This window comes from Erythrolamprus reginae, chromosome 8, assembly GCF_031021105.1.
Source record: "Erythrolamprus reginae isolate rEryReg1 chromosome 8, rEryReg1.hap1, whole genome shotgun sequence".
NCBI classification, from domain to species: domain Eukaryota; kingdom Metazoa; phylum Chordata; class Lepidosauria; order Squamata; family Dipsadidae; genus Erythrolamprus; species Erythrolamprus reginae.
The window spans coordinates 12549248-12562033 of NC_091957.1; the positions used below are offsets into that span (position 1 = coordinate 12549248).

Sequence of the window (12786 nt, forward strand, 5' to 3'; positions counted from 1 at the left end):
TGTTCCATTATTTAGTGGTATTCTGAATTATTTAGTCCTTTAAACTGTATGGTCAGCCTGTCCATCTCAGCACGCCTGTAAACTTTGTCCATAAGTACATTTTCTGGTGGGATTGAGTTGTTCTTCCAGTATTGGGCATATGTTATTCTCGCGGCCGTTATGATGTGTATTGTTAAATATATGTATTTTGGGGGGATGCTGTTTCTTCATTATTCCAAGTAAAAAGAATTCAGGGGTCCGAAGGCAACTTCTGTTCCTTTGGTTGATTGCTCTGTCAGAAAATTTCTGTTTATTTCCAAGTTGAATCTCTCCTTGGTCAGTTTCCATCCCTTATTCCTTGTCTGGCCTTTGGGTGCCTTGGAAAATAGCTTGATCCCCTCCTCTCTGAGGCAGCCCCTCAAATATTGCTATCTTGTCTTCCCTGGTCCTTCTCTTCCATAGACTAACCATGCCCAGTTCCTGTAATCATTCATTGTATGTTTTAGCCTCCGGTCCCCAAATCATCTTGGTTGCTCTCCTCTGTGTTCTGTCGGGCTCTCTGGTAGACTCCTCCCAAAAATTCACAGGTACAAATTTCAGACACACACACGTTTGAAAATTCAAAACAATGTTCTTTCTAATGAAAATTCACTTAAACCAAGCCCTCTTTTGGTATAGCCAAGAGCATTCGTCTCCAAACAAACTGGTAATTTGTACAAGTCCCTTATCAGTTCTGTGACACTTAGCTTGCAGCTGTGAGGCAATTCACACTCCTTCTTCTTTCACAAAGTGACACACACTTTGCTCTGCTTTAGTTTCAAAGCGGGGAAAAATCAGCACACAAAAAGTCAAAGTCAGTAAAGCAGTCAGGAAACACAAAGATCAGATAATCCTCCACAATGGCCAAACCCAGAGGCTGCTTTTTATAGCAGCCTCACTAATTACCACAGCCCCACCCAACCACAGGTGGCCTCATTTTCTTTGATAATAATCTCTCAGTTGTTGTTGCTCTCCGCATGCGTGGCTGTATCATTAACTCTTGTTCCGAATCCAAGGAGGAGCTAGATAATTGATCTCCTTCTGAGCTGTCTGCCACACTCTCCTCCTCCCTGTCACTCATGTCTTCTTGGTCAGAGGAGCCTTCATCAGCAGATTCCACCGGGGGGCAAAACAGGCCTGCAGCATGTGGATGTCTCCCCCACATCCACAGTCCTTGGGGCAGGAGCTGGGCCAGAGCTAACCACAACACTCTGTAGTCTCAGTATCTTTTATGCTGCAATGAACTGAAATGAGCAATGTGTATTTTGGGGTGGCAGCTTGCAGAAGATATTTTTTCTCACTTTCTCAACTCTGCGTCTGCTGTAGCAGCCACTTTCAGCCCTCTTCTCTTGGCCTGACCTTCTAGGTGCCAATCTTCGGGGGAGGCCGTTGACTGGGAGACAACCAGTTTCGGCAAAGAACTTAGCTGTGGGTTTCTTCTGACAGCAAGACCTCCTCGCTGCTGAAAGGCGCATCTCAGCTGCTTTTAATTACGGTTGTTTAGCTTCTCCAAGAGGCTGTCCGATCTAATTGCTGCTTAGCTTAGAACCGGCTGGGGTTTGTCGCCTGCATCTCTGTGTTTAATCTTTCATTTATGTCAAGACTCTGGAGGAAAGAAGTTCAAAAGTGTGCAGAACATGGGTGGGGCATTTTGGCTTTGGACCAGACTACCTCCGGAACCGCCTGCTACCGCACGAATCCCAGCAACCGATAAGGTCCCACAGAGTTGGCCTTCTCCGGGTCCCATCGACTAAACAATGTCGTTTGGCGGGCCCCAGGGAAAGAGCCTTCTCTGTGGCGGCCCCGGCCCTCTGGAATCAACTCCTCCCTGAGATTAGAATTGCCCCCACCCTCCCTGTCTTTCCTTCCTTCCTTCCTTCCTTCCTTCCTTCCTTCCTTCCTTCCTCCCTCCCTCCCTCCCTCCCTCCCTCCCTCCCTCCCTCCCTCCCTCCCTCCCTCCCTTCCTCCCTTCCTCCCTTCCTCCCTTCCTTCGGATTGGGTTAACAAGCCCCAATGCAGCTACCCCCTTTGCTCTGTCAAAACTATCTTATCCTATACTACAGTTTCAAAATGATGCTCGGGATCACCCCTTTGTGGCAAAGGCAGCCATTTGCATTGGCACAACTACAATTTACACAATCCTTGTCTATTGTGCACTGTTAACACAGCCAATCCTACGCCTGCATGTTGTGCAGCTGAAGGTCAACATTATATTTTTTTGGAGTGGGGAGAGGGGTCTTTATTGCTTTTTGGGAGAAGTTGCATTCCTGAATTGGAATTAATTGGGGGGGGGGAGAAAAGTGGAGGCAGCTGGCAAGCGGGGAGCCTTTGTGTCAGGAATGAATGGCGTGGATCTTTTCTAAGGGTCCCATCTATGCTTCCTACTCAGAGGGAATTTCAATGAATGACGAATAATAAAAGCATTTCTTTTCCCCTCTCTTTTTTCCTCCATCAGTAGGAATGCTGGTGTGTGTTTGGGGAGGGGGGGAGGGGGTCCCTGAAAGTTTGTGGAAAGAAATCTGGGACTTTTACCCTCTATCAAAATGTTTTCACTTGGAAATTTACGTTTCCCCCCTAACCTGGCCCAGATACTATTGTGATTCAGTCTGAGGCTCCTCATGGAACGGCTGGAACTCTGCCGGCTCCATGCTCAGAGGGGGAGGACGAGGAACAGGAGGAGGAGGAGGACCAGGCAGACGGGGAAGAGGAATGTCAGGACGAGGAGGAGGGAGAACAGCCTGAGACCCCCGGGGGGGAGCTCTCCCCAGCGAGTAGCCTGGAGTCATTAGATGAGAACGCACAAGCCATCATAGATATGAGGCAGAGAAGGGCAGCACAAAGAAGGGGACAATTAGCCAGGTATTTTCATCCCTAATAGGCAACAGCTGGGTTTGGGTGTGGTTCTCCTCAGAAAGGTTGAAAAGGCAGGCCCGCCCTTCCTGTATTGTGGAGAGTTATCTTTTGGGAGTCCTGTGACCTTGCTTCGATCTTTGGCGTCTCTGATTCTGGCTTGTGGCCTCGAAGGCTGAAAACTTGGGGGAGGCGTGGGTTTTATTATCTACAGTGGTGTGTGTGCCAGCAAGAAGCCTGTTGTATTGTCTGGCCGTCGTGACTCTTCTGTGAAGCTTCATAGCATTCCAGTTTGTAAGAACAGTTTTTGTTATCTGTGTTTGTTTTCAAAGATATAAAATGACTTTGCTTTTTACCAGCGTGTCTGGCTACTCTTTTTAGTTGGTGTTGACGTCTGGGGGAACCCAGACAGAACAGATACCAAGGGAGAGATGTCTTCATTCTTCACTTTTACTTGGAAAGCAAGACTATTTGGCGGATAAGGTGTCTTGGAAAACTTTCTTGGGTGAAGTAAAAAAAGATCAGACGATCTGCGTTTCTACTGCTTTCAAGTTGGAAGTTTCAATGTCCACTTTGGCAGGAGGGGGTGGGGGGGAAATGAAAGGTGAGATGGAAGGGAATGAAAAGGCGGAGGGGGAGGGACACCTAAGAAGGCCGGGAGAGAAAATAGTAGAATGAAATAGAATGAGAATGAGAAGTGAATTTAGAATTTAGAATTTAGAATTTAGAATTTAGAATTTAGAATTTAGAATTTAGAATTTAGAATTTAGAATTTAGAATTTAGAATTTAGAATTTAGAATTTAGAATTTAGAATTTAGAATTTAGAATTTAGAATTTAGAATTTAGAATTTAGAATTTAGAATTTAGAATTTAGAATTTAGAATTTAGAATTTAGAATTTAGAATTTAGAATTTAGAATTTAGAATTTAGAATTTAGAATTTAGAATTTAGAATTTAGAATTTAGAATTTAGAATTTAGAATTTAGAATTTAGAATTTAGAATTTAGAATTCAGAATTCAGAATTCAGAATTCAGAATTATTTAGAATTCAGAATTCAGAATTTAGAATTATTTAGAATTATTTAGAATTATTTAGAATTTAGAATTATTTAGAATTTAGAATTATTTAGAATTTAGAATTATTTAGAATTTAGAATTATTTAGAATTTAGAATTATTTAGAATTTAGAATTTAATTTGGAATGGAATATGTACGTTCAGAGACGTTCAGAAGTTAACTGGAAGCCTGGAGCTCTTCGGAAAGCCAAGAATGTGTCTCTTTAAATCACAAGCCAAAGGAACAAGAACTGGAAAAACTAGATGCTAGAATGAACCATGTTGTTCTCTGCACAAAAGCAGTGTGTTACACCGTCTTAAATACCCTGAGGGTGTGGCCCATTAGTCAGCAGTGCTTCTCATGAGTAAACCACCTTCTGAGTAACCACTCATGCCTCCTAGATGCCCTGCGAACCCTAGCATCAAGAAGAGGCTCCTCCTCTTCTCCTGAGTCACTCATCTCAGGAGGTGCAGAAGGCCCTGGTCATTCATCAGTGTCTGATCACTGTCAGTCTTGGGTGCCAGGAACATAGGATGCCTATACTGCATCTCCATTGTCTCTACATCTTCTGGGCCCATGACTAATTGTGCAAGGCGCAAGCGGACCACAATAGCCCCCTGTTAATCTGTTAGCATCATATTCTTTCATTTGTTCTCTAATTCTTGTGCGTGTCTTTCTATCTTGTCTTGTGATGCCGAGCATCTCTCTTTCCATGGCTCTCGCAGTTTTTGTATCAATTGTGAGGTTAGTGTCCACGTGGTGTACATTAGAGCAGGTAGCACACACGGATCGAAAACTTTTCAGGCATAGTGGGAGGTTGTTCTTGAAAATTGAGATCCGTTGGCCACAGTACAGTGGTACCTCTACTTATGAACTTAATTCGTACCATGACCAGGTTCTTAAGTAGAAAAGTTTGTAAGAAGAAGCAATTTTTCCCATAGGAATCAATGTAAAAGCAAATAATGCGTGCGATTGGGGAAACCACAGGGAGGGTGCAGGCCCTGTTTCCTCCCAGGAGATTCCTAGAGAGGCCCCTTGGAGGCTTCTCCCTGCCTTTTCCAGCTCTATTTCCTCCCAGGAGATTCCTAGAGAGGCACCACAGAAGCTTCTCCCTGCCTTTCCTGGCTCTATTTCCTCCCAGGAGATTCCTAGAGAGGCCCCACGGAGGCTTCTCCCTGCCTTTTCCAGCTCTGTTTCCTCCCAGGATATTCCTAGAGAGGCCCCCACAGAGGCTTCTCTCCACCTTTTCCTGTTACAGTTTTGGAGGCTCGGGTTTGTGAGTGGAAAATGGTTCTTAAGAAGAGGCAAAAAAATCTTGAACACTCGGTTCTTATCTAGAAAATTTCGTAAGCAGAGGCATTCTTAGGTAGAGGAACCACTGTTTATGTAATGGGCTAATACATATTTTTTTTATAGTTTTTCTCCAGATATGATCTTTTTTTCTTTCTTTGGTGAATTTATTAATCATGAACAAAATAGGTTGTTCGAATATATACCTTGCAGGATTGGGGTTTGAAAAGGCTGCAAACGCACTCAAACGGCATTTGACATTTCTAAAAATAGGGATGAATCGTTCCACTGTCTGCCTCTTCTGGCACAGAACGCCCTAGGTTAGACAGTTTGACAAACCTTAAAAGATAAAGGAAGCATTTAGAAATTCCCCCCAGGATTCTACCCTCCTCATTTTTTACTTGTTTGCAGGGCCAGTTGGTAAACATGGCAATAACGGGGAGTTTCTTAGCACCAGTGGAAGTTTGTATGGTATGAGGTCCCAGCCAGCCTCCTTCATACCTCAGACAGTCCGTTGGTATGCTGGCAAAATAATAAATAAATCCCTTTGGCTTGCTAGTCCCAGCACAGGTATTTTATATTGAGGTGGCTTTTTCTTCCAGAAGGGAATCACAAAGCATCTTGTCACCATTCAGCAGCAGAAACTACCAGTCCTGCTTTATTACACGAGAAGGTTTCATTTCTTGTACCTTTATCAAGAGTTGTCTCAAAGATGGTTTCCTCCCCACCCCTGAAAAGGCAACTGGGTTGATTCTTTCTGAGGAAGAAGAAGAAGGAGGAGAAGAGGAAGAAGAAACATAGAAACATAGAAATCTGACGGCAGAAAAAGACCTCATGGTCCATCTAGTCTGCCCTTATACTATTTCCTGTATTTTATCTTACAATGGATATATGTTTATCCCAGGCATGTTTAAATTCAGTTACTGTGAATTTATCTACCACGTCTGCTGGAAGTTTGTTCCAAGGATCTACTACTCTTTCAGTAAAATAATATTTTCTCATGTTGCTCTTGATCTTTCCCCCAACTAACTTCAGATTGTGTCCCCTTGTTCTTGTGTTCACTTTCCTATTAAAAACACTTCCCTCCTGAACCTTATTTAACCCTTTGACATATTTAAATGTTTCGATCATGTCCCCCCTTTTCTTTCTGTCCTCCAGACTATACATATTGAGTTCATTAAGTCTTTCCTGATACGTTTTATGCTTAAGACCTTCCACCATTCTTGTAGCCCGTCTTTGGACCCGTTCAATTTTGTCAATATCTTTTTGTAGGTGAGGTCTCCAGAACTGAACACAGTATTCCAAATGTGGTCTCACCAGTGCTCTATATAAGGGGATCACAATCTCCCTCTTCCTGCTTGTTATACCTCTAGCTATGCAGCCAAGCATCCTACTTGCTTTCCCTACCGCCGTCTCTCTCCACCATCAGTAGAACTGATGAAGCTTCCTGGATGGGAAGTGAAACCTCTTTTCTTCTTCCCTGGAACCCCTCCCCCCAAAAAAAACATCAGTACAGTTGTTTTTTGAAAAAGAAAAAAAAGAAAAAAGAAAAGAAACCCTTTGACACAACTATGGTGTCGAACTCTGGATGACGGAAACTCTTCATAGACACTTATCAAGAGATGTAACTATTGATTTAACTTACTTATTCATTCTTTCTTTCTCTTTCTTTTGTTCTTTTTCTTGTTTCTTATTTGTTTGTTATTTATTTATTCATTTTTTCTTATTTATTTATTCATTCTTAATTATTTATTATTCATTATTTATTTATTCCCTCTTTTCTTATTATTTATTTATTCTTATTCTTATTCTTTCTTTCCTTCCTTCCTTCCTTCCTTCTTATTTATTCATACATACATACATCAGGGCGTATTCTAATGCACCTTGCTGCCAGTTCGCTTCCTCTCGCGCCATGTGGGCACCCATGCGCAGTGTCAAAAAATAAAACAAAACCTAAAGAACACACCCCGAAAATAAGATGACAACCTGATGCAAAGTGCCGGAAACTCTGCTTCTGCCATGCTCAGAAGAAAAATAAATAAATAATTAAAAAATCCCCCTGAAAGAAGCATCAAAAAATGAATTCCAATTTTTTTTGAAAAAAAAAAGATGGCATCCACAGACTGCCACCTACTAAATCGTTTCCGTGGTGTCATTGTGACATCACCAGCAGGTCACTACTGGTTCAGCCAAACCGGTCCGAACCATGAGTAACCTACCTCTGACATACATGTAGTTCTTACCACAGTTTGTTTAGTGCCTATTGTCACTAAACAAAAAAACCTATAAAACTAAAATGGACTCAATCTGGGGACATGATCGAAACATTTAAATATGTTAAAGGGTTAAATAAGGTTCAGAAGAGAAGTGTTTTTAATAGGAAAGTGAACCCAAGAACAAGGGGGCACAATCTGAGGTTAGTTGGGGGAAAGGTTAGAAGCAACGTGAGAAAATATTATTTGACTGAAAGAGTAGTAGATGCTTGGAACAAACTCCCAGCAGACGTGGTTGGTAAATCCACAGTAATTGAATTTAAACATGCCTGGGATAAACATAGATCCATCCTAAGATAAAATACAGGAAATAGTACAAGGGCAGACTAGATGGACCAGGAGGTCTTTTTCTGCCGTCAATCTTCTAATTTTACATGTTTCTAACAAGGGCACTGAAAAAAGTGACAGGACCATTTTCCCCACTTAGGACCATTATAGCATCCCCCATGGCCACGTGATATACCTTTGATTGCTTGACAGATGATTCACAGTTATGACAATGGCCGTGTCTCAGAGTCAGGTGATCCCCTTTTGTGATCTTCTTGTTAAAGTCTATAGAGCAGCCGGATTCACTTAACAACCGTGTCACTAATTCAAGACGCTGCGAGAATTCCCTTAACAAATATGGCGAGAAAAGCTGGGGCAAAACTCACTTAACAACCGTCTTGCTTAGCCACAGAAATCTTGGACTCAATTGTGGGTGTAAGTCCAGGACTATTTCCAAAAGGAGGAGTCAGCAGGAATAGGTGGCACAGTGGTGATAATGACCCATTGCATTCACAAAACTGTTGTTGAGTGTGATTTGCAATGATGATCTGTGAGAAGCATAACATGCAGATTAAGGTTTTACCTCCTAATGTTGCAGTTCTGCATAGTCCCATGGCAAGAGAGCAATAATTGTCTCTGGATATTGTAAAAGCTTAATTCCTAGCAATCACATTCTATAAATATTTCCTAAAAACTTTCCAGCACAGGCAGCATTTACATATCCTCCTGTTTTGTTTCTATTTATCTCCAAGCCAAATGGACTTTTCTTCCTGTCTACAGGGCATTGCAGTCATCTGCCTGTAGAATAATAATAATAATAATCCTGAAATTTGTTGTTTATTTACATGATCGATTTTTAAGACAACAGGTACGATATACAGTGGTACCTCATCTTACGAACGCCTCTTCTAACGAACTTTTCAAGATACGAACCCGGTGTTTAAGATTTTTTTGCTTCTTCTTCCGAACTATTTTCACCTTACGAACCCAAGCCACTGCTGCTGGGATGAAGGGGTTTCTTTTTTCCACCTTTTTTGAAGAAAGAAAAGGGAGGGGCGGCTTGGAGGGGGAAAGACTTTGCAGAGAACAGCGTGCTTGCAGAGGCAGTGAAAGAGTGTCTTTTGAAGAAAGAAAAGGGAGGGGCGGCTTGGAGGGGGAAAGACTTTGCAGAGAACAGCGTGCTTGCAGAGGCACTGAAAGAGTGTCTTTTGAAGAAAGAAAAGGGAGGGGCACCCCCCTTGCCTTTCTTCCTTCCCACTCACCCTTTAGCCTAGCCTTGCTTCTTCCACCCGCCCCCTTTAGCTGCTCCTCCCTGCCCTCTGTTCGCCTCCCTTCTAAAGTTTGGGATTTTCCTGAAGGATTTGCACGCATTATTTGCTTTTACATTGATTCCTAAGGGAAACATTGTTTCGTCTTACGAACTTTTCACCTTACGAACCTCCTCCTGGAACCAATTAAGTTCGTATCATGAGGTACCACTGTATTTTTATTTGCGATTGTTCTGGAATAAGGGAGCCGTCGGCTCGATCGCTTCTTTGCAATATCATTTTCAGTGTTTGGCTCCCATGCCATAGTTTCGCCATCACTGTCCTAGGTGTTTCTCTGAGCTAATCTTGTCAGCTTTGGCTAGTATAATTCTGCTGCTTATTTGGAGTCTCTTTGTTTATGAATAGATTGGCCCAGTCTTTTTGAATGGATGTATAATATGTGAAAATAAAGCTATGGGTGAATTGCTATTATTGGCTGCTACCAGTGCGGTGCACATGCAACTTCGGTTGTCTTGTGCGTGCGCACCCCACATGTTTTTGCTTCTGTACATGCGCTGGAAGCAAAACTGCACTGAAATCTTGTGAGGGGACGCGCACGCCCATGATATTTCGGCAATTTTTTGCTTTTATACATGCATGGAAGCAAAATCCTGTGCGTGCGTGTTCCCCTCCCAAGATTTTGCTTCTGCGCATGTGTATGAAGCAAAAAATCCAAAAAATTGAAGGAAAAAGATGGCAACGCCCATAGGACTGGTATGCAAATTGCGCAATCTGGCAGCCACTACCAGTGCACAGCCCCCTACCGCACTAGTAGCAACCCACTACTGAGCGTCCCCGTAGTCACGTGATCAAAATTCAGACACTTGGCAATAACTCGTACTTGTTGCTGTTGCTGTGTCCCAAGGTCACGCGATCACCATTTTCAAGCTTCAATGAGAAAGCCAGATTCACTTGACAATCGTCTTACTCATTTCACAACTGCAGTGTGATGTCAATCAAAGACACAGGAGGCAAGAATGCATGTTGTTGGGGAAGGCACATCTTGTCCTGGACAAAACCTTGCACCCCTTTTTATTGTCATCCATTAGTCCTCAAATTACACCTCATTGGATATTAGAGAATACACAATCTTATTGGCTAGTTTAAAGCATGGGTTGCCTCATGTTTGCCTCGTGGTCAGTGAATGATCAATTGTGTTGTTTCATGGCCTACGTGCAGTTTTTGGGGTATCTCTTCTCTCCAGGTTTGATCAAGGAGGAAATCTGGTTTTTGGGAAAGGTGGTATTTGTGGAATGCCAGTAATTTACCTGGTGCCTTATCACAGGATTTTAGCCAACTCCATGATATGCCAGCCAGAGAAAACCTCCATCCTGTCTCCACACAGTGATTCTCTTAACTGCGGTGGCAAGAAAGGTCATAAGATGGGGCGATATTCACTTCACAAATGTCTGACTTAGCGACAGAAATGTTGGGATTTAATTGTGGTTGTAAGTCGAAGGCTGCCTACATCCCTGGTTTGCAGTTTTGTTTGTCTTGAAATTCTCACCAATGGTTGTCCTTTTCTCTTCCAGGAGCCAGACCAAAGTGGGCCCAAACAAATAGCATGAACAACCTTGAACTCCTGAGGTTCCCTTCTGAGAAGGTAAATAACAAGCAAAGTTGGTTGTGGAAAGACTATTCTTCTTGTTGTTCTAATACAATCAGAGGTGGGCATCACATATGGTAACAACCAGTTTATTCTGTCCCAGGTTTGGATTTAGAAATCCAGCAAAAAGCAAGAAATAAGTCTTTTTGGTGCCAGCTGTTAATTAGAGTTCCCACAAATGGCCAGAAACCAAAACACACAGATATTTCCTTTGATCACACAGATCACATTCACAGATTCACTCTGACTTGGCAGGAAGCCCGGAGATAATGAGTCCAACTCGCCAGTTTGTAATCCATTATTGAAATCATAATATCAAAAGAGAGAAATCCGAGCGGACATCTGGAACATAACGAAAATTGACTTCTGTACTGAAGCGTCACATGGCTAAGCCTTAAATAGCCTAAGAACGTGGCCAATTGTTCTACAGATCTATTCACGCAGAGACCTCCTCTTGCTTAGCCACTCGTGCCTTCTGGCAACTCTGCATACCCTAGCATCAAGAAGAGGCCATAGAGAGGAGGGGGGTCAGATTGTTTTCCAAAGCACCAGAAGGCCAGACAATGTAAGGAACAATGTATGGCATCTGACCAAAGAGAGATTCAACCTAGAAATAAGGAGGAACTTTCTGACAGTGAGAGCAATCAACCGGTGGAACTGAAGAGGTTGTTAGAGCTCCAACACTTGAGACTTTCAAGAGGAGATTGGAGTACCATTTGTCTAGGGTGGTGTTGTGGTTGGCTCTGGCCCAGCTCCTGCCCCAGGGAATGAGGAGGTGGATGCAGGGGGAAATGCAACATGTCACAGGCCTGTGTTATTGCCGACAGAATCAGTTCAGAATTTAGTTTCCTTGGACGAAGAAGAAGGTGGGAGTGACTTGGCAGAGGAGGGCTTGGCACACAGCCCAGGCAGTCAATCTCCCTTATCTGCCACTGATTCAGATGATGACATTTTAGACCCACGCAAGCGCAGAATTATGCATAGAAGAGACCAAGTAAGAACATACTGCAGGAAATAAGGGAGGCCACCTGTGTTTGGGTGGGACTCCAGTAATTAGGTCTGCTGCTATAAATAGCAGCATGTGGGTTTGGCCGTTGTGGAAGAATATCTGATCGGAGTTTGTCAGGAATCTGGTGTTGCTTTTTCACGCCTTTGAAACCAAAGCAGAGCAACGTGTGTGTGTGTCTCACTTCGTTGGAAGAAGAAGGGGTGTGAAGTTTCTTCACAGCTGCTAGCTAAGTACTTAATGACTGCTTAAGGGAAATTGTACAGACTACCCAGTTGTTTTGGGAAGAGTGCTCTTTGCAATACAAAAAGAGTGCTTTGTTTTCTTTTGAATTTTGTGATAAAGAACATTGTTTTGAATTTTCAAACGTGTGTGTGTCTGAAATTTGTACCCTCGAATTTTTGGGAGGCTCCTACCAGAGAGCCTGGCAGAACTGATGGTGTAGGAACTCCTGCTTGAGCAGGGATTGGTACAAGGTCCCTTTCAATTCTAGTAATCGTGTAATCTTGTATTTACATTGGTGGTGAAATCCAATTTTGTTTACTCCAGTTCTCTGGGTGTTGTTTGCTGGGCGTGGTGTGGCTTAGTGGGCACGTCAGGGGAAGGATAACAGCCAGAGGCGGAATTCTCCAAACTATTCAAAATTTCTGCTACGATAGAAACATAGAGACATAGAAGATTGACAGCAGAAAAAGACCTCATGGTATATCTAGTCTGCCCTTATACTATTTCCTGTATTTTATCTTACAATGGATATATGTTTATCCCAGGCATGTTTAAATTCAGTTACTGTGGATTTACCAACCACGTCTGCTGGAAGTTTGTTCCAAGGATCTACTACTCTTTCAGTGAAATAATATTTTCTCACGTTGCTTTTGATCTTTCCCCCAACTAACTTCAGATTGTGTCCCCTTGTTCTTGTGTTCACTTTCCTATTAAAAACACTTCCCTCCTGAACATTATTTAACCCTTTAACATATTTAAATGTTTCGATCATGTCCCCCCTTTCCCTTCTGTCCTCCAGACTATACAGATTGAGTTCATTAAGTCTTTCCTGATACGTTTTATGCTTAAGACCTTCCACCATTCTTGTAGCCCGTCTTTGGACCCGT

General features: G+C 42.7%; 1 protein-coding gene across 1 annotated transcript in view; it reads left to right on the plus strand.

Annotated features, from left to right (window-relative positions):
- The window catches only part of GPSM1 (G protein signaling modulator 1), an 82781-nt gene that overhangs the window by 38477 nt on the left and 31518 nt on the right, over positions 1–12786 (plus strand). The window contains exon 10 of the mRNA XM_070758881.1: positions 10595–10665. Coding sequence (XP_070614982.1) covers positions 10595–10665 — 71 coding nt within the window. The remainder of the gene's footprint in view (positions 1–10594; positions 10666–12786) is intronic.